The following is a 21,837-nucleotide window of genomic DNA, read 5'->3' as shown; positions in this document are numbered from 1 at the left end:
TCTGGCCTGTTGCCCAATATAGTCTCCAGTAATGTTGCGAGAGTTACAGGCATGGTATGTTTGTCTCCTGTTGATAAAACTAATGTTGCTGTTTGCAAATCTGTTGCCCTTTCCATAGAATAAGGACAATGACACACTCAAGGATCTGCTAAAAGCCAGTGTCGAGAAGCCTGTGAAGATGGTGGTGTACAGCAGCAAGACACTGGAACTGAGGGAGACGACGGTAACACCCAGCAATATGTGGGGAGGACAAGGTTTGCTGGGAGTCAGTATACGATTCTGCAGCTTTGATGGAGCTAATGAGAATGTATGGCACGTGCTGGTGAGTACTTCGTGGATGTTCATTTTGCTCTGTTCATTTTGCTCTGTTCAAGGGATCCGGTTTAAGACATTCTTCATATCTTTTAAAAGAAAACTATAATGTAAAAGTTATAGATTGATGGGCACTCTATAGCGTAACAAATTGTTGCAGTGCTTCAATACTAGATATTGATGTAGTTATTATGACAACAAGCAAATAGAAATGGTCAATAATGTAATGCAATTCCAAATTTACAAATACATCACAATGAACTTTTTGCTGTCTATTAAAATCTAATTTTCTTTGTTTCAATTTCATTGTGTGATAATGACAATAAACATTTGTGATTAAGAAATGACTTGCCCACATTTTATAGACCTCTTCTTTTAAAAATACACCCCTTATCCTATCTGCCGCACTTGCTGTATATGCTGCAATGGAGCTATATATCCCTCTGCCTCTTATGCACTTAAGCTGACTACACATCAGAACGATATGTGGGCGAACCTGCATTGGCAAGTGCATACACAATTGCACAATGCAGGGTATGACGTGGCATCGTTAGTGATATCTTCTGGGTGTCCCGGCAGATTCAGTATGAGATGTCGGGATGCCGGCTGTCAATATACTGACAGCGGAATCCTGGCCACCAGTATGCACTGCGGCCGGGATTCCGAGTCGAGGTGGCTGGCTGCGCTCACCGCTGGATCTATTCCCACTCTATGGGATTTGTGGACACTCACAAGTGGGAATAATTCTGTAGCGCCAGTGTTCAGGCTGGCGGCATTGGCAGCTGGCAGGATTCCAGCGTCTATATCCTGACCGCTGGGATCCCGACAGCTGGCAAATTAAACGTATCCTGTCCCTGCAGCAGGGACAACCAGAAGACATTGCTTGCGACAGTGGGAGAGCGCAAATTGGGCATGCACACTGCCCGATTTGTTCTGATTTGCCCAGAGACTACAAATCCGGCCAAGACCGGCGTAGTGTGTACCCGGCATTAGAACCAGCTGTAAGGTCACCAGTATGCTGAACCAGTAGAGGCAGAACTGTAGTCATAGGTCCCCACAGAGATTATGTAGCAGTTGTATGCTTGCTATAAGGATTTGTACCCAGCAGACAGTCGGGATATTATTCCAAATAGAGCATTAGGGTCTCCTATTGCATATCAAACCCCTGAAAAGAAAAGATCTTCTCTTCAGTTTCTGGTGTGTAGAACTTACTCTTGGACTTTGTACATTGGTAACTAAATGTTCTCTACTTTTTCCAGGAGGTAGAGCCGAACTCGCCTGCAGCTTTAGCTGGTCTGAGACCGCACACAGACTACATCATTGGAGCAGACACTGTAATGAATGAGGTAATGTTATTATAGGAATTAACGTAACTGATTTGTCTTTTTGCCCAAGTATGCCAATTTAAAGTTTTTGCTTATGGTGGACTTAAAATTAGATTTCGGAAGGTCAGAGATGTAGTTTTTAAATCAAATTTACATTAGGAAAGATTACTGATAATATGCAATGTGTTAAGGGACAGTTGCTGACCGGCTGCATAGACTTCAACTGTGTTCTCCCTGTGGTGCTTGTGTTTTTGTTTTTTATTGGCCCTTGCTTCATTAACTGCCTTGGGGAGGGGTTGAACCAGAGATTAGAGCAGGACTGGTGTACACTGAGGTTGGTCATCTTTGTTTGGCAGACACTCATTATTCCCAGTTTTGGGAATAATGCTTAGGACATTTGCTAAACTGCTACATCTTGTTATATGCCGTGCAGTAATGTACGATTATTGTCTTTCAGTCAGAAGATCTGTTCTCCCTCATTGAGACACATGAAGGAAAGCCTTTAAAACTGTACGTTTACAACACTGACACAGACAACTGTAGAGAGGTGGTCATCACGCCAAACTCTGCCTGGGGAGGAGAGGGCAGGTAAGAGGATTGGTGACTATATACAGCTTGGTTGTTTGTGCCTCCCTACAGAACGCCAGCTCCACACCCATTGCTTCATTCTGTCAGCATTTTCTCTGTCCTCCATCTGGGGGACGCTGCGCCGTTACTTGTGGGTTAGAGGTGTGTGGTAGTGGAGATTGGCACAGAACTATCAAAAGCTGACTCCTCCCCCCTCTAACCCCTCCCATCTCCTTCCTGCTCAGCCCTGATCAGTTTTAGTTTTGTGCCTGTGGAGTACAGACACAGTTTTGATTTCTCTTTAGGAATTTTTTTTTTTTTTTTATTATTTCTTCTTTCACAAATACCTAGTCCCTGTTTACAGGTGACAGGTATAACAGTGGAAGGGGTTAGTATCCCATTCCAGACTGCTGCAGGGAGGCCACTATACCTTCGGTCACTGGGGCCTTCAGAGAGAGAAAGAGAGAAGACAGCAGCATCAGGTACTGGACAGCCACAATCTGTCATTGACAGTATTGGGCTGTCCCTATTTCCTATTATTAATGTCCCTATTTCCTGTTATTAATGGTGAATTTATTGGGACTACCAAACTCCTCCTCCCCTCCCTCCCCCCCCCCCCCCCCCCCCCCCCCCCCCCCCGAGCGCGCGATCACCCACAGACAGCACGGAGGCTGATCTGGGGTGAAATGTGAGGTGGAGGACTGTGTTAGGTCCGGGAGGGTGTTATTCACTCCCTGGACCGTTACTTGGCTGCCGTGACAACCGCTCTGTGTAGCGGCGCACGGGAGCCGAACTTCCGGTTTTTGACGAGATGAGAATGACGTCAGGCGGGCAGAGCCGTCTTCCCGCTCAGCTCTGCCCGCGCGCGCGCACGGCTGGTCACGGCGCCATCTTCTCTGCCTGCACACAGGGGACGCTGTGCTACGGAGGAGGATTACATACACAGGGGGATAAAAACCGCAAGTATAAAAGGGGGGGAGGGGGATCACAGTGTCTCCTCTAGTCTGGTGGCTAGAGCAGCATATTAACAAAGAGCAAGTCTAGTGGGTTGAATCTCAGATATTTTTTAACACAACTTGGGGGACATAGTTCACCAGAGTAAAGATGACCAGCAAGCCAGAGAAACCTACTAAGGGAAAAACAACCTCAGTGGTTTATTTCTCATGTTCACAATGTGGCACAAAGCTGGCTAAGGGGAGTGCTGACGCAGGGACCCTCTGTACATCATGCTCTGGTGCACCAGCGGCAGATCAGCAGGGCAGATCCACAGATCAGTCAATGCCCCCTTGGGTCAAGGCCATGGTGGACGCAATTTCAGATTTGCGTCAGTCAAGGTCGGAAGCAGCTTTGGCCCAGACTCAGGTGGAACCGCTGTGGGCCCAGAATATGGGAAAATGTCTCACTGATTTGACTCAGTCTGTAAATAAATTTGTAAGTTCGGCCAGTAGTTCGGCGGCTTCTAAGCGAACGCAGCCGTTACCCGCTATTGCATTTCCAGGAGAGGAGTTGGATACTCTGACATCTCCATTGGAAGAAGGGGAGGTAGATCCTGAAGGGGACGAAAATTCGGCTTGGGAAGATGAGGATTTATCTACTAATTCAGGTGTTAGGCTACTAATAGAAGCCATTCGTCAGACCCTTAATATTCAGGATGAGGCAGTAGCCGAGACTTCTTCCTCTTTCTTTAAACGACAGAAGAGACAGGTTACTGCGTTCCCTTCTTACTCGCACTTTGCGGATATTTTAAAAGAACCCTGGCTAAAACCGGATTCCCGTTTCCAGGCGCCTAAAAAGTTAAAGTTTCTATATCCTTTTACAGAAGAGGATACAACAATTTGGGAAACCGCCCCAAAGGTAGACGCCCCTATTTCGCATTTAGCAAAAGCTACGGTTATTCCGTCAGTACAGTCTGCGACTTTAAAAGACTCTACCGATAGGAAGATAGAAGCATTACTAAAATCTATGTTTTCCTTATCAGGTGTTTCTCTCCGTCCAGTTCTGGCGAGTGCCTGGGTGCTTAAAGCCGTTGATGAGTGGCTTGCACAGGTTGTATCTGGGATGCAGTCAGACGATCCGTCGGAAGCCATTCAATTAGCAGAACAGATTTCTGAGGCCCTTACTTACGTGGGTGAAGCATTATTGGATTCGGTGGCGCTACAGTCCCGTGTTTCTGCCTTAACAGTATCCGCAAGACGATCTCTTTGGCTTAGGGTTTGGAATGCTGATTCGGACTCAAAGCAGACCTTGACGGCAGTCCCTTTTGAAGGCGAATTTCTTTTTGGATCAGAGTTAAAGAAAATTATTTCAGATACTACGGGGGGAAAGAGCCCTTTCCTTCCGTCTGCTCCAAACAAACCAAAGCCTACAAGATTTCGGTCCTTTCGTACGCAGGGCAGAGGTAATTTCCAGTCCTTTCGACCCTTCTCCAGATTTCCACGAAGGGGATCATTCAGAGGTAGAGGAGCTCAGGCTACTCGCAGACCGTCCAGTAAGCCTGCCGACAAGCCTGAGGCATGACGCTTCGGGCCCTCTGGAGGGATCAATACAGGTTGGGGCTCGTTTACTTCACTTCAGGGAAGTGTGGCTCCTATCGAAACCGGATCGGTGGGTAATAGGGGTCATTTCCAGAGGATATATGTTGGATTTCGAAGAAGCAGTCCCAGCCCGACTAATTGTGACGCCTCTCCCAGACGACCCCTCCAGACGTCAGGCTCTCCTTCAGGCAACAGCAAAACTATTACAAAATGGAGTAATCCTTCCGGTCCCAGCTCCTCAGAGAGGTCGGGGCTTTTACTCGGGTCTTTTTCTCGTAGACAAGCCGGACGGTTCGTTTCGACCCATTCTAAATCTAAAAGCCCTCAATCCGTACCTTTCATCCCAGAAATTCAGGATGGAATCCATTCGCTCCATTATCGCAGCCATGGAGCCAGGGGAATATTTGGCTTCAATAGATATAAAGGACGCATACCTACATGTTCCAATTTGGACAGGACATCAATCACTTCTGAGATTTGCAGTAGGTCCGTGGCATTTTCAGTTTCGGGCCCTTCCCTTTGGTCTTTCTACGGCTCCCCGGGTGTTTACGAAGGTCCTGGGTCATGTCGTCGCAGTTCTCCGTTGCAAAGGGGTCAACATCACTCCATACTTGGACGACCTGTTGATCAAGGCCCCGTCACCGGAGATTCTCACTCAGAACCTGCGTCTAACGATAGAGACTCTACAGTCTTTCGGGTGGATAATCAATTTTCCAAAGTCATCTCTACTCCCGTCACAGAAAATGGTTTTTCTGGGTCTTCTATTCGACACCAACAGCCAGAAGGTGTTTCTTCCTACAGACAAGATTCAGGACTTACAAGCCAGAATCAGAACCTTGTTAAAATTGCCGGCAGTATCAGTCCTCAGATGCATGCAGGTACTGGGCAAGATGGTAGCCTCATTCGAGGCAGTTCCATACGCCAGATTCCACGCCCGACCTCTTCAAGCTCAGATTCTCCACTGTTGGACTCGGACGGATTCGCGCCTCGAACTGCAGTTGATACGCTTGTCGATAAGAACTCGTCAGTCGCTCTACTGGTGGCTTCACAGTCACAATCTGAGGAAGGGTGCGCCGTTCACGGTCTGGTCTTGGATGATGGTAACCACGGACGCAAGCCTCAGCGGTTGGGGAGCAGTGTTCCAGACTCATCATTTACAGGGGCGCTGGAGCAATCAAGAGTCAAAACTACAAATCAACATTCTGGAATTGAGAGCGATCCGGTATGCTCTCATTCGGATTCAGACCATGGTGCAGGGCCATCCAGTTCGGGTGCAATCCGACAATGCCACGGCAGTGGCTTACATCAACAAACAGGGAGGAACTCGCAGCTGGTCCGCAATGAGAGAGGTTGCTCAGATTCTCACGTGGGCGGAGCGTTGGATTCCCGTGATTTCAGCCATTCACATTCCGGGAGTCGAAAACTGGGAAGCAGACTTTTTGAGTCGTCACACGATTCATCCGGGAGAGTGGGAACTTCACCAGGAAGTGTTTCTTTCTCTAGTGGATCGCTGGGGAGTGCCAGAATTAGACCTGATGGCGTCACGGCTCAACAAAAAACTTCCGGTTTACGGATCAAGAACTCAGGATCCTCAAGCATTTCTGATCGATGCACTAACAGCTCCGTGGCAATTTCAGCTGGGTTACGTGTTCCCACCAATTCCACTGCTCCCACGTCTACTCCAACGCATTCGGCGAGAAGGCCTTGCAATAATTCTGGTGGCTCCGGATTGGCCACGCCGACAGTGGTACACTCTTCTAAACAGCATGGTCGTCGGAGACCCCTTTCGCCTCCCTCTGCGACCAGATCTTCTGCTTCAGGGACCTTGTCGCCACCCAGATTTAAATCGGCTGGCTTTGACGGCTTGGTTCTTGAATCCAACATTCTGAAGGCAAAGGGCCTTTCTCGTGCGGTTGTTCAGACAATGATTCGGGCTAGAAAGCCGGTGACTTCTGGCATTTACCATAGAGTATGGCGTATTTACATTGCTTGGTGCGAGAAAAGGAACTTGACTCCGCATTTGTTTAGACTTCCTCGCCTGCTCTCCTTTCTCCAGGAGGGTCTTGACAAGGGGTTAAAACTTTCTTCCCTGAAGGGTCAGGTTTCGGCCTTGTCGGTCCTTTTTCAAAAGAAATTAGCAATCATTCCAGAGGTTCAAACATTCCTGCAGGGAGTACTTCGAATTCAACCACCTTTTGTTCCTCCGATTCCTCCCTGGGATTTAAACTTGGTACTTAAGGCTCTTCAAAAGTCTCCATTTGAACCTCTAGAATCTGTGGAACTACGTTATCTAACACAAAAAGTTGTTTTTCTGTTGGCAATTGCCTCAGCTAGACGAGTGTCTGAGTTGGCGGCTCTTTTTTGCAGGCCACCCTTGTTAGTGTTTCATGAAAATCGGGTGGTGCTGCGGACAAAGCCTTCATTTCTTCCAAAGGTTGTTTCAGCATTCCATTTAAATCAGGACATCGTTCTTCCAGCTTTTAATCCGTCATCTTCTCAGGGGGAGGATTCCCATTTGGCTCTCTTGGATGTTGTTCGGGCCTTACGTATTTATTTGTCTCGCACGGAGGCTTTCCGTCGTACGGATTCCTTGCTGGTATTGATTGATGCTCCCAAACGAGGTTGGCCTGCCTCTAAGAACACTGTGGCCCGTTGGATAACTTCGGCCATCAGACAGGCTTACGTGTCCTCAAGCGTTTCGGTTCCTGACTCAATTAAGGCTCATTCGACTAGAGCAGTTGGAGCGTCTTGGGCTGTTCGCGGTGGTGCATCTGTTGAGCAACTATGCAGGGCGGCGACCTGGTCGTCAGTCCATACGTTCACAAAGTTTTACCGGTTTCATACTTTTAGTTTGGAGACTGCCTCTGTTGGGCGTCGTATTTTACAGACGGCTATGCCGTCAACGTCTCCCTCCTCTCATTAGCTTGCTTTGGGAAATCCCACAAGTAACGGCGCAGCGTCCCCCAGATGGAGGACAGAGAAATGGGGATTTTTGTTTACTTACCGTAAAATCTCTTTCTCTGAGTCCATCTGGGGGACGCTGCGATCCCTCCCATAGTTTGTCTGGTTTAATTGGTTAATTTTTTATTCTGGTCTATCTCCTTTGGCTTGGCTAAACGTTAACTGATCAGGGCTGAGCAGGAAGGAGATGGGAGGGGTTAGAGGGGGGAGGAGTCAGCTTTTGATAGTTCTGTGCCAATCTCCACTACCACACACCTCTAACCCACAAGTAACGGCGCAGCGTCCCCCAGATGGACTCAGAGAAAGAGATTTTACGGTAAGTAAACAAAAATCCCCATATTTCATTTCTCTAACGTCCTAGTGGATGCTGGGGACTCCGTAAGGACCATGGGGAATAGACGGGCTCCGCAGGAGACATGGGCACTTTAAGAAAGAATTTAGATTCTGGTGTGCTCTGGCTCCTCCCTATATGTCCCTCCTCCAGACCTCAGTTTGAATCTGTGCCCGGACGAGCTGGGTGCTGTTCAGTGAGCTCTCCTGAGTTTGCTGTAAGAAAGTATTTTGTTAGGTTTTTTATTTTCAGGGAGCTCTGCTGGCAACAGACTCCCTGCATCGTGTGACTGAGGGGAGAGAAGCAGCCCTACTCTCTGAAGATAGGTCCTGCTTCTTAGGCTACTGGACACCATTAGCTCCAGAGGGATCGTACACAGGATCTCGCCCTCGTCGTCCGATCCCAGAGCCGCGCCGCCGTCCCCCTCGCAGAGCCGGAAGACAGAAGCCGGGTGAGCATAAGAAGCAAGAAGACTTCGAAATCGGCGGCAGAAGACTCCAGTCTTCACTGAGGTAGCGCACAGCACTGCAGCTGTGCGCCATTGCTCGCACACACACCTCACATACTCCGGTCACTGTAGAGGGTGCAGGGGGGGGGGGGCACCCTGGGCAGCAATTGGGACCTCTTTGGCAAAAGTACACACATATACAGTTGGGCACTGTATATATGTATGAGCCCCCGCCAAGAAAATGTATATTTAAGCGGAACAGAAGCCCGCCGTCGAGGGGGCGGGGCTTCTTCCTCAGCACTCACCAGCGCCATGTTTTTCTCCACAGCACCGCTGAGAAGAAGCTCCCCAGCCTCTCCCCTGCAGATACACGGTAGAAGAGGGTAAAAAGAGAGAGGGGGCACATAATTAGGCGCAAAAATCATTATAAACAGCAGCTACTGGGTTAACATTAAGTTACTGTGTTATTCCTGGGTTATAGCGCTGGGGTGTGTGCTGGCATACTCTCTCTCTCTCTGTCTCTCCAAAGGGCCTTGTGGGGGAATTGTCTTCAGATGACCATTCCCTGAGTGTGTGGTGTGTCGGTACGTGTGTGTCGACATGTCTGAGGTAAAAGGCTCCCCTAAGGAGGAGATGGAGCAAATGTGTGTGAGGGGTGTCTCCGTCGACAACGCCGACACCTGTTTGGATATGTGTAATTAAGTGCTAAGGTGAATTTATTGCACGAAAGATTAGAGAACAGACAGTGAATCTACACAGGTCTGTTCCTATGTCGCAGAGACCTTCAGAGTCTCACAATGCTCACTATCCAAAATAATAGACACTGATATCGACACGACTACGATAATGCAACGTTACAGGCAAAATGGCAGGAAAGTATTCAATATATGATTATTGTAATAAAGGATGATTTGCATATCACTGATGACTCGTCTGTCCCTGACACAAGGGTACACATGTTAAGGGGAAGAAAGCCGAGGTAAATTTCCCTCCTCTCATGAAGAAAAAGAGCGGGAATCTCCAGACATGAAGCTGCAGCTTCCCACAAAGAATTCTCAAGGAGTATCCTTCCCATACTAGGGCCAGGATACAATGGGAATCTTCCCCTAGGGTGTCACGTTTGCCCAAAAGGTAGCCCTGACTTAACAGCTATCCTCAGGGATCCTGCAGATAGCGTGCACATTCTGGTACACTACTCAGACCGGCGATTGTGTCGGCATGGGTTTATAACACTGTAGCAGCGTGGACAGGTACCTTATCAGCAGAGATTGAGACCCTAGTGTGTGTGTGTGTGTGTGTGTGTGTATAGAGATATATAGATAGATATATATAGATGCAATCGATAGGTGCGGCACTCCAGTCAGAGAGAATTTCACATACAGGCAAATGGGTTTGCAACGTTTCAATGCCTTTATTGTGGCATTTTCATCAGGCTTAATACATACATAACACATAATCTTACCTTATATCCCCACACCCATCAGTGAATGGCGCCATTCCGGTAACGGGACCACGCACCCGGCCCGGCGGCTCCCAATGATGATGTCATCACGTCAAGCGCGCAACAATTGACTCACCACCCTGTTGTCATAGCGACTGTAAAACATATACAATTAAGCAACATTGTGTGATTACGTGATATACACAAACTAAAACACCACTATAGACATTCAAATCTAACCTAAGCAAAAGTTAAGGATCTATTACCTACTCAAGGCAGCAAGTTACCACTATATATAACTCAACACACGAGTAATACCTTAATATAGTGGCTGCTTATCACATCTATATTTAAACATTAAATGCTACATTAGGGTGCATCAATTCCGTTATTGCAAGGTAGAGTTACATACAGCATCGTATATATACGTAAATACGTATAAAATAGATCATATCTTAAAATTTTTAGCTTTTACATGCCAATAACCAGGTTTCCAACGGGATCTATAGGAGGTAGCCCTGCCCATCACCAATATACATAATTATGTAAAAGCTCACTAAACTAGAATACTAATGCAGCATTAGCTGAACCTGTCACTGCTATTGCAAGAAATTGTTCAGGCCCAAATGCTCATTAAGGCCCCTGGGTGTTAATGTACCCATTCGATGGATCCAACGGGATTCCATTTTTAGCAGTTTCAAGCCTCTTGCCACTTGTTACAGGTAATAGTGAACAACCTGTGGCAAGACACTTTATAACAGCTAGGCATAATCTGACATCTATTCGATACAGGATGATAGACCACGTACCCCCTAATATACGGGGGGGCAATAGAGGCTTGAAACTGCTACAAATGGAATCCCGTTGGATCCATCGAATGGGTACATTAACACCCAGGGGCCTTAATGAGCATTTGGGCCTCAACAATTTCTTGCAATAGCAGTGACAGGTTCAGCTAATGCTGCATTAGTATTCTAGTTTAGTGAGCTGTATGTAACTCTATCTTGCAATAACGGAATTGATGCACCCTAATGTAGCATTTAATGTTTAAAAATAGATGTGATAAGCAGCCACTATATTAAGGTATTACTCGTGTGTTGAGTTATATATAGTGGTAACTTGCTGCATTGAGTAGGTAATAGATCCTTAACTTTTGCTTGGGTTAGATTTGAATGTCTATAGTAGTATTTTAGTTTGTGTATATCACGTAATCACACAATGTTGCTTAATTGTATATGTTTTACAGTCGCTATGACAACAGGGTGGTGAGTCAATTGTTGCGCCGTGTTGCGCGCTTGACGTGATGACATCATCATTGGGAGCCGCCGGGCCGGGTGCGTGGTCCCGTTACCGGAATGGCGCCATTCACTGATGGGTGTGGGGCTATAAGGTAAGATTCTGTGTTATGTATGTATTAAGCCTGATGAAAATGCCACAATAAAGGCATTGAAACGTTGCAAACCCATTTGCCTGTATGTGAAATTCTCTCTGACTGGAGTGCCGCACCTATCGATTGCATCTATCCTATCTTGTGAGGGCAACCAGCAAAGTAATCAGCCAGCTATAATGAGGAGTGCCGGTAATATAAAGCTATATATATATATATCTCTTAAGACAGCATCTTTAATATATATAACAGGCCCAAAAAGGCATTAGTCTACTGGGTTCTAGAGTCAACGCTATGTCGATTTCTGCTTGACGTGTCCTGTAGATATGCAATGGACAGGTGATACCGACTTAAGAGGCATATGGAAGGCTGAGGATTGTGTGGAGAAGGGATCTTGGACCTGATCTCCTCCACAGCTATGGCTGGTAATTCTGATCTTTTGCCTTATATTCCTGCACAGCCTAGGAAAGCACGACATTATCTAATGCAGCCTTTCGATCACAAAGAAACAAGAAAGTCCAATGTACGTCCTTTCTTGCCAGAGGCAGGGGCAGAGGAAAGAAGCTGCACAGCACAGCTAGTTCCCAGAACAGAAGTCCTCCCCGGCCTCTACAAAATCCACCGAGCTAGGCCCAGTGGGGGCACGTCTTCATAATTTCAGCCACAAGTGGGTTCACACCCTGTTGGATCCCTGGGCAATATTGTGTCTCAGGGATACAAGCTGGACTTTGAGGAGATGCCCCCTCACCGACGGCCTGGCCGGCTTCCCCCACGAGAGGGAAATAGTGTTAACTGCAATTCACAAATTGTATCTTCAACAGGTGGTGGTCAAGGTTCCCCTCCTTCAACAAGGAGGGGGTTATTATTCGACCATGTTGTAGTCCCGAAACCGGACGGTTCGGTCAGACCCATATTGAATTTAAAATCCCTGAACATATACCTGAAAGGGTTCAAGTTCAAAATGGAATCGCTAAGAGCGGTCATAGCAAGCCTGAAAGGGGGAGATTTTATGGTGTCTCTGGACATAAAGGATGCATACCTTCATGTCCCCGTTTATCCACCTCATCAGGCGTACCTCAGATTTGCTGTACAGGATTGTCATTACCAATTTCAGACGTTGACGTTTGGTCTCTCCACGGCCCCGAGAATCTTCACCAAGGTAATGGCGGAAATGATGGTGCTCCTGCGGAAGCAAGGTGTCACAATTATCCCATACTGGGACGATCTCATCATAAAAGCGAGATCAAGAGAGCAGTTGCTGAACAGCGTATCACTTTCTCTGGAAGTGTAACGACAACACGGCTGGATTCTAAATATTCCAAAGTCGCAGTTGGTTCCTATGGCTCATCTGCCTTTCCTAGGCATGATTCTAGACAAAAGGGTTTATCTCCCGATAGAGAGAGCTAAGGAGCTCATGACACTGGTCCGGAACCTATTAAAACCAAAACAGGTGTCAGTGCATCACTGCACTCGAGTCCTGGGAAGGATGGTGGCATCATACGAGGCCATTCCCTTCGGCAGGTTCCATGCGAGGACCTTTCAATGGGACTTACTGGACAAGTGGTCCGGATCACATCTTCAGATGCATCGGTTAATCCCCCTATCCCCCAGGGCCGGGGTGTCTCTCCTGTGGTGGCTGCAGAGTGCTCATCTTCTCGAGGGCCGCAGATTCGGCATTCAGGACTGGATCCTGGTGACCACGGATGCAAGCCTCCGAGGGTGGGGAGCAGTCACACAGGGAACAAAGTTCCCAGCTCTGTGGGTAAGTCAGGAGACTTGCCTTCACATCAACATCCTGGAACTAAGGGCCGTATACAGCGCCCTACGTCAAGCGGAGACCCTGCTTCGCGACCAACCGGTTCTGATTCAGTCAGAAGCCACCAGAATTCTTCGCTGGGCGGAGAATCACGTAAGCACACTGTCAGCAGTGTTAATCCCGGGAGTGGACAATTGGGAAGCAGACTTCCTCAGCAGGCACGACCTCCACCCGGGAGAGTGGGGACTTCATCAAGAAGTCTTCACGCAGATTGCAAGTCGGTGGGAACTGCCACAGGTGGATATGATGGCATCCCGCCTCAACAAAAAGCTACAAGGTATTGCGCCAGGTCATGAGACCCTCAGGCGATAGCTGTAGACGTACTGGTGACGCCGTGGGTGTTCCAGTCGGTCTATTTATTTCCTCCTCATACCCAAGGTGCTGAGGATAATAAGAAAAAGAGGAGTGAGAACAATCCTCATTGTTCCAGTTTGGCCACGAAGGACCTGGTATCCAGATCTGCAAGAAATGTTCACAGAGGACCCGTGGCCTCTTCCTCTAAGACAGGACCTGTTGCAACAGGGGCCCTGTCTGTTCCAAGACTTACCGCGGCTGCGTTGGACGGCATGGCGGTTGAACGCCGGATCCTAGCAGAAAAGGGCATTCCGGACGAGGTCACTCCTACGCGGATAAAGGCTAGGAAGGACGTGACGGCAAAACATTATCACCGTATATGGCGAAAATATGTTTCTTGGTGTGAGGCCAGAAATGCTCCTACAGAGGAATTCCAGCTGGGCCGTTTACTTCACTTCCTACAGTCAGGAGTGAATTGGGGCCTAAAATTGGGTTCCAGTAAGGTCCAGATTTTGGCCCTATCCAATTTCTTTCGAAAAGAGTTGGCTTCTCTACCAGAAGTTCAGACGTTTGTAAGGGAGTGCTGCATATTCAGACTCCTTTTGTGCCTCCCAGTGGCACCTTGTGATCTTATTGTGGTGTTAAGTTTCCTGATATCACACTGGTTTGAACCACTTAAAATGGTGGAGTTAAAATATCTCGCGTGGAAAGTGGTCATGCTATTAGCCTTGGCTTCGGCTAGGCGTGTGTCAGAATTAGCGGTTTTGTCACATAAAAGCCCCTATCTGGTTTTCCATATGGATAGAGCAGAATTGCGGACCCGTCCATAATTTCTGTCAAAAGTGGTGTCATCTTTTCATATGAACTAACCTATTGTGGTGCCTGTGGCTACTACTGACTTGGAGGATTCCGAGTTACTGGATGTGGTCAGGGCTTTGAAGGTTTATGTAGCCAGAACGGCTAGAGTCGGGTAAACGGGGTCACTGTTTCTCCTGTATGCATCCAACAAGCTGGGTGCTCCTGCTTCAAAGCAAACTATTGCTCGCTGGATCTGTAACACGATTCAGCAGGCTCATTCTGCGGCTGGATTGCCGCTGCCAAAATCTGTTAAAGCCCATTCCACTAGGAAGGTGGGCTCTTCTTGGGCGGCTGCCCGAGGGGTCTCTGCATTACAACTATGCCGAGCTGCTACTTGGTCAGGTTCAAACACTTTTTTGCAAAGTTCTACAAGTTTGATACCCTGGCTGAGGAGGACCTATTGTTTGCTCAATCGGTGCTGTAGAGTCATCCGCACTCTCCCGCCCGTTTGGGAGCTTTGGTATAATCCCCATGGTCCTTACGGAGTCCCCAGCATTCACTAGGACGTTAGAGAAAATAAGATTTTACTTACCGGTAAATCTATTTCTCTGACGTCCTAGTGGATGCTGGGAACTCCGTAAGGACCATGGGGAATAGCGGCTCCGCAGGAGACAGGGCACATCTAAAGAAAGCTTTAGGATCACCTGGTGTGCACTGGCTCCTCCCCCTATGACCCTCCTCCAAGCCTCAGTTAGATTTTCTGTGCCCGACGAGAAGGGTGCACACTAGGGGCTCTCCTGAGCTCTTTGTGAAAGTTTTAGTTTAGGTTTATTATTTTCAGTGAGACCTGCTGGCAACAGGCTCACTGCATCGAGGGACTAAGGGGAGAAGAAGCGAACTCACCTGCGTGCAGAGTGGATTGGGCTTCTTAGGCTACTGGACATTAGCTCCAGAGGGACGATCACAGGTTCAGCCTGGATGGGTCACCGGAGCCGCGCCGCCGGCCCCCTTACAGAGCCAGAAGAGCGAAGAGGTCCGGAAAAATCGGCGGCAGAAGACTTTCCTGTCTTCAGATAAAGGTAGGCGCACAGCACCGCAGCTGTGCGCCATTGCTCTCAGCACACTTCACACTCCGGTCACTGAGGGTGCAGGGCGCTGGGGGGGCAGCGCCCTGAGACGCAATAAATCGATAGAAAACCTTTTATGGCTAAAATAAATGCATCACATATAACTCCTGGGCTATATGGATGCATTTAACCCCTGCCAAAACATACAAGAAAACGGATGATAAGGACGCCGAGAAAGGGGCGGAGCCTATCTCCTCAGCACACTGGCGCCATTTTCCCTCACAGCTCAGTTGGAGGGAAGCTCCCTGGCTCTCCCCTGCAGTCACTACACTACAGAAAGGGGTTAAAAAAGAGAGGGGGGCACAAATTAGGCGCAGTATAAACAATACAGCAGCTATAAAGGGAAAAACACTTATATAAGGTTATCCCTGTATATATATATATATATATATATATATATATATAGCGCTCTGGTGTGTGCTGGCAAACTCTCCCTCTGTCTCCCCAAAGGGCTAGTGGGGTCCTGTCCTCTATCAGAGCATTCCCTGTGTGTGCTGTGTGTCGGTACGTTTGTGTCGACATGTATGAGGAGAAAAATGATGAGGAGACGGAGTAGTGTGTCTGTAATAGTGTTGTCACCCCCTGGGGGGTCGACACCTGAGTGGATGTACTGTTGAAATTGCGTGACAGTGTCAGCTTTGTATAAAAGACAGTGGTTGACATGAGACAGCCGGCTACTCAGCTTGTGCATGTCCAGACGTCTCATACAGGGGCTCTAAAGCGCCCGTTACCTCAGATACAGACGCCGACACGGATACTGACTCCTGTGTCGACGGTGAAGAGACCACCGTGATTTCCAATAGGGCCACACATTGCATGATTGAGGCAATGGAAAAAGTTTACACTCTTCTGATAATATAAATACCTCCAAAAAAAAGGGGTATTATGTTTGGTGAGGAAAAACTTCCTGTAGTTTTTCCTGAATCTGAGAAATAAAATGAGGTGTGTGTGATGATGCGTGGGTTTCCCCCCGATAACAATTGATCATTTCTAAAAAGTTATTGGCAGTATACCTTTTCCCGCCAGAGGTTAGGGTGCGTTGGGAAACACCCCCTAGGGGGGATAAGGCGCTCACACGCTTGTAAGAACAAGGGCTCTACCCTCTCTGGAGATGGCCGCCCTTAGGGATCCTGCTGATAGAAAGCAGGAGTGTATCCTAAAATGTATTTACATACATACTGGTGTTATACTGCGACCAGCAATCGCCTCAGCCTGGATGTGCAGTGCTGGGTTGGCGTGGTCGGATTCCCTGACTGGAAATTTGATATCCTAGATAAGGACAGTATATTATTGCCTATAGAGCTATTAAAAGATGCATTTCTATATATGCATGATGCACAGCGGAATATTTGCCGACTGGCATCAAGTATAAGTGCGTTGTCCAATTATACCAGTAAAGTGGTCAGGTGATGCGGATTCCAAACGGCATTTGGAAGTATTGCCTTAAAAAAGGTAGCCTCTCAAAATAAGACGCCGTATTATCAGGCGCAGTCCTGGTTGGCAAGCGGACAAAAGGGTTCCTCTTTTCTGCTCGTGACAGAGGGAGAGGAAAATGGCTGCAGAGATCAGCCAGTTCCCAGGAACAGAAACCCTTTTCCGCCTCTGCCAAGCTCTCAGTATGACGCTAGGGCTTTACAAGTTCAGGCACGGTGGGGGCCCGTTCTCAATGAATTTCAGTGCGCAGTGGGCTCACTCGCAAGTAGACCCCTGGATCCTTCAGGTAATATTTCAGGGGTACAAATTGGAATTCGAGACGTATTCCCCTCGCCGTTTCCAAAAGTCTGTTTTACCGACGTCTCCCGCTGACAGGGAGGCAGTTTTGGAAGCCATTCACAAGCTGTATTCCCAGCAGGTGATAATTAAGGTACCCCTCCTGCAACAGGGAACGGGGTATTATTCCACACTATTGTGGTACCGAAGCCAGACGGCTCGTGAGACCGATTTTAAAATCTAAAATCTTTGAACACTTACATACAGAGGTTCAAATTCAAAATTGAGTCACTCAGAGCAGTGATTGCAAACCTGGAAGAAGGGGACTACATGATGTCTCGGGACATCAAGGATGCTTACCTTCATGTCAAAATTTACCCTTCTCACCAAGGGTATCTCAGGTTATGGTACAGAACTGTCACTATCAGTTCAGACGCTGCCGTAGGGATGGTCCACGGCACCCCGGGTCTTTACTGAAGTAATGACCGTAATGATGATATTCCTTCAAAGGAAGGGAATTTTAGTTATCCTTTACTTGGACGATTCCCTGATAAGGGTGAGATCCAGGGAACAGTTGGAGATCGGTGTAGCACTACCTCAGGTAGTGTTGCGGCAGCACGATTGGATTCTCAATATTCCAAAATCGCAGCTGGTTCCGACGACTTGTCTTCTGTTCCTAGGGATGATCCTGGACACAGTCCAGAAAGAAGGTATTTCTCCCGGAGGAGAAAGCCAGGGAGTTATCCGAGCTAGTCAGGAACCTCCTAAAACCGAACCAAGTCTCAGTGCATCAATGCACAAGGGTTCTGGGTAAAAATGGTGGCTTCCTACGAAGCAATCCCATTCGGCAGATTCCACGCAAGACTTTCCAGTGGAACCTACTGGACAAATGGTCCGGGTCGCATCTTCAGATGCTTCAGCGGATAACCCTGTCACCAGGGACAAGGGTATCCCTCCTGTGGTGGTTGCAGAGTGCTCATCTTCTAGAGGGCCGCAGATTCGGCATGCGGGACTGGGTCCTGGTGGCCACGGATGCCAGCCTGCGAGGCTGGGGAGCAGTCACACAGGGAAGGAATATCCAGGGCTTATGGTCAAGCCTGGAGACATCACTTCACATAAATGTCCTGAAGCTAAGGGCCATTTACAATGCTCTAAGCTTAGCAAGACCTCTGCTTCAAGGTCAGCCGGTGTTGATCCAGTCGGACAACATTACGGCAGTCACCCACGTAAACAGAAGGGTGCCACAAGAAGCAGGAGGGCAATGGCAGAAGCTGCAAGGATTCTTCGCGGGGCGAAAAACCATGTGATAGCACTGTCAGCAGTTTTCATTCCGGGAGTGGACAACTGGGAAGCAGTTTTCCTCAGCACGACCTCCACCCGGGAGAGTAAGGACTTCACCCTGAAGTCTTCCACATGATTATAAACCGTTGGGAAAAACTCGACAGGTATTGCGCCACGTCAAGGGACCCTCAGGCAATAGCTGTAGATGCTCTGGTAACACCGTGGGTGTACCAATCAGTGTATGGGTTCCCTCCTCTGCCTCTCATACCCAAGGTACTGAGATTGATAAGATGGAGAGGAGTAAGCACTATATTAGTGGCTCCGGATTGGCCAAGAAGGAATTGGTAACCGGAACTTCAAGAGATGCTCACGGAGGATCCGTAGCCTCTACCTCTAAGAAGGGACCTGCTCCAGCAAGGACCTTGTCTGTTCCAAGACTTACCGCGGCTGCGTTGACGGCATGGCGGTTGAACGCCGGATCCTGAAGGAAAAAGGCATTCCGGATGAAGTCATCCCTATCCTGATCGAAGCCAGGAAGGATGTAACCGCAAAACATTATCACCGCATTTGGCGAAAATATGTTGCGTGGTGCGAGGCCAGTAAGGCTCGACGGAGGAAATTCAACTGGGTCGATTCCTACATTTCCTGCAAACAGGAGTATCTATGGGCCTGAAATTGGGGTCCATTAAGGTTCAAATTTCGGCTCTGTCAATTTTCTTCCAAAAAAGAACTAGCTTCAGTCCCTGAAGTTCAGACATTTGTTAAAGGGGTACTGCATATACAGCCTCCTTTTGTGCCTTTAGTGGCACTTTTGGGATCTCCAGGTGGTTTTTGGGTTCCAAAAGTCACATTGGTTTGACACACTTAAATCTGTGGAGTTAAAATATCTCACAGAAAAAGTGGTCATGCTGTTGGCTCTGGCCTGGGCCAGGCGCGTGTCAGAACTGGTGGCTTTATCCTGTAAAAGCCCTTATCTGATTTTCCATTCGGACAGGGCGGAATTGAGGACTCGTCCTCAGTTTCTCCCTAAGGTGGTTTCAGCGTCTCACCTGAACCAAACCTATTGTGGTGCCTGCGGCTACTAGGGACTTGGAGGACTCCAAGTTGCTAGACGTTGTCAGGACCCGGAAAATATATGTTTCCAGGACGGCTGGAGTCAGGAAATCTGACTCGCTGTTTATCCTCTATGCACCCAACTAGCTGGGTGCTCCTGCTTCTAAGCAGACAATTGCTCGTTGGATTTGTAGTACAATTCAGCTTGCACATTCTGTGGCAGGCCTGCCACAGCCAAAAATCTGTAAATGCCCACTCCACAAGGAAGGTGGGCTCATCTTGGGCAGCTGCCCGAGGGGTCTCGGCTTTACAACTTGGCCGAGCAGTTACTTGGTCAGGAGCAAATACGTTTGTAAAATTCTACAAATTTGATACCCTGGCTGAGGAGGACCGGGAGTTCTCTCATTGGGGGCTGCAGAGTCATCCGCACTCTCCCGCCCGTTTGGGAGCTTTGGTATAATCCCCATGGTCCTTACGGAGTTCCCAGCATCCACTAGGACGTCAGAGAAAATAAGAATTTACTTACCGATAATTCTATTTCTCGTAGTCCGTAGTGGATGCTGGGCGCCCATCCCAAGTGCGGATTGTCTGCAATACTGGTACATAATTATTGTTACCAAAAAATTCGGGTTATTGTTGTAGTGAGCCATCTTTTCGAGAGGCTTCTCTATTATCATGCTGTTAACTGGGTTCAGATCACAAGTTGTACAGTGTGATTGGTGTGGCTGGTATGAGTTTTACCCGGGATTCAAAATCCTTCCTTATTGTGTACGCTCGTCCGGGCACAGTATCCTAACTGAGGCTTGGAGGAGGGTCATAGGGGGAGGAGCCAGTGCACACCAGGTGATCCTAAAGCTTTCTTTAGATGTGCCCTGTCTCCTGCGGAGCCGCTATTCCCCATGGTCCTTACGGAGTTCCCAGCATCCACTACGGACTACGAGAAATAGAATTATCGGTAAGTAAATTCTTATTTTCTCGTAGTCCGTAGTGGATGCTGGGCGCTCGTCCCAAGTGCGGACTTCTTCTGCAATGCTTGTATATAGTTATTGCTGCAATAAGGGCTATGTTGTTGTTGCATCAGGGTTGAACTGATGCTCTGTTGTTGTTCATACTGTTGACTGGGTAAGTTTATCACAAGTTATACGGTGTGATTGGTGTGGCTGCTATGAGTCTTGCCCTGGATTTCCAAAATCCTTTCCTTGTACTGTCAGCTCTTCCGGGCACAGTTTCTCTAACTGAGGTCTGGAGGAGGGACATAGAGGGTGGAGCTAGAGCACACCAGAATCTAAATTCTTTCTTAAAGTGCCCATGTCTCCTGCGGAGCCCGTCTATTCCCCATGGTCCTTACGGAGTCCCCAGCATCCACTACGGACTACGAGAAATAGATTTACCGGTAAGTAAAATCTTATTTTAGTGCTCAGACTTGAACTGTACACTGACGGGCCCACTCTGAAGTCTCCTGGATTGTTACGAGATTCCTGAAAATGACTGTTTCTTTGTTTTCTTTATTAATTGAATTCTAGATTTTGCAATTGAATTAGTGTAACCCTGACATTCCTGTCTGAGGTTTCAGTGCCTCAGGTTGTAGATGGTTTTAGTCCTCATATTCTCAGCAAATTACTTTCTTTCCATTCGCCATGCCAGCTTTGTACCATGGGTCTTGTTGGATCTTTTCACTTCTTCTAACCTGAAGTTGCTTACTCTTCTGTACAGCTTAGGATGTGGTATTGGTTACGGCTACCTCCATCGGATACCTACACGCCCATTCGAAGAAGGGAAGAATATCTCTCTGCCTGGACAACGTCCAGGGGCACCAGCAAGTCCTCTGAAAGATGGCTTTACAGAGGTTTGTATTTGCCATAGGTTTCTATGTTCTCTACGAATATCAGAGTTATTTAATTACAGCATGTTCTGTTCCATTGCGTTGTATGTCTAAGATAGTGGCAGTAGCGGCTTTCAGTGCAATGCATATTTCTCTAGCATCCATAAGGGATATTGGGGGAATTTAGTACAATGGGGTATAGACGGGGTCCAAAGTAGCCGATGCACTTTAAATTTCTTCAACTGGTTGTGCTGTCTCCTCCTCTCTATGCCCCCTCACACAAGCAGTTTAGAAAAAAGTGCCCTCGGGAGAGGATGCACATCTCCGCAGCTCCAGAGAGTTTTCTTCAGTTTCTTTTTAAATCTTTGTTCTTTTCGGTATGCTGTTTGGGCAACAGCGTACCTGCACCGTGAGAGGTTAGAGGTGGAGGGGAGACGGTCACCGGCCTTATGAGGTGCAGAGCCACTTCCCCCGCTGCAGGACCACCGTCCTGAGAGGTTGTTGTACAGCGGGGCACTGCGCTTTTGCGGTCACAATCGCAGCGTGCCACACACCCCTAACGATAGACTGAAGGTAGCATCAGTGGTGAGTACAAACCAGGGGCCCCGCTAGGGGGGTCTTCCGGTTCAT

At 48.0% G+C, this 21,837-nt stretch overlaps 1 protein-coding gene across 2 annotated transcripts in view; it reads left to right on the top strand.

The window, feature by feature from the left end:
* Positions 1-21,837, top strand: part of GORASP2 (golgi reassembly stacking protein 2) — a 45,942-nt gene that overhangs the window by 11,408 nt on the left and 12,697 nt on the right. For both annotated transcript variants that reach the window (XM_063933492.1, XM_063933491.1), the window contains exons 3-6: positions 119-322; positions 1,572-1,658; positions 2,095-2,225; positions 21,099-21,231. In XM_063933492.1, the coding sequence (XP_063789562.1) occupies positions 119-322; positions 1,572-1,658; positions 2,095-2,225; positions 21,099-21,231 (555 nt within the window). The remainder of the gene's footprint in view (positions 1-118; positions 323-1,571; positions 1,659-2,094; positions 2,226-21,098; positions 21,232-21,837) is intronic.

Source organism: Pseudophryne corroboree, chromosome 7, assembly GCF_028390025.1.
Source record: "Pseudophryne corroboree isolate aPseCor3 chromosome 7, aPseCor3.hap2, whole genome shotgun sequence".
In the NCBI taxonomy this organism is placed as follows: Eukaryota; Metazoa; Chordata; class Amphibia; order Anura; family Myobatrachidae; genus Pseudophryne; species Pseudophryne corroboree.
Note: the sequence above shows the minus strand (reverse complement) of the source record. Positions and strands in the feature narration are given on the sequence as shown.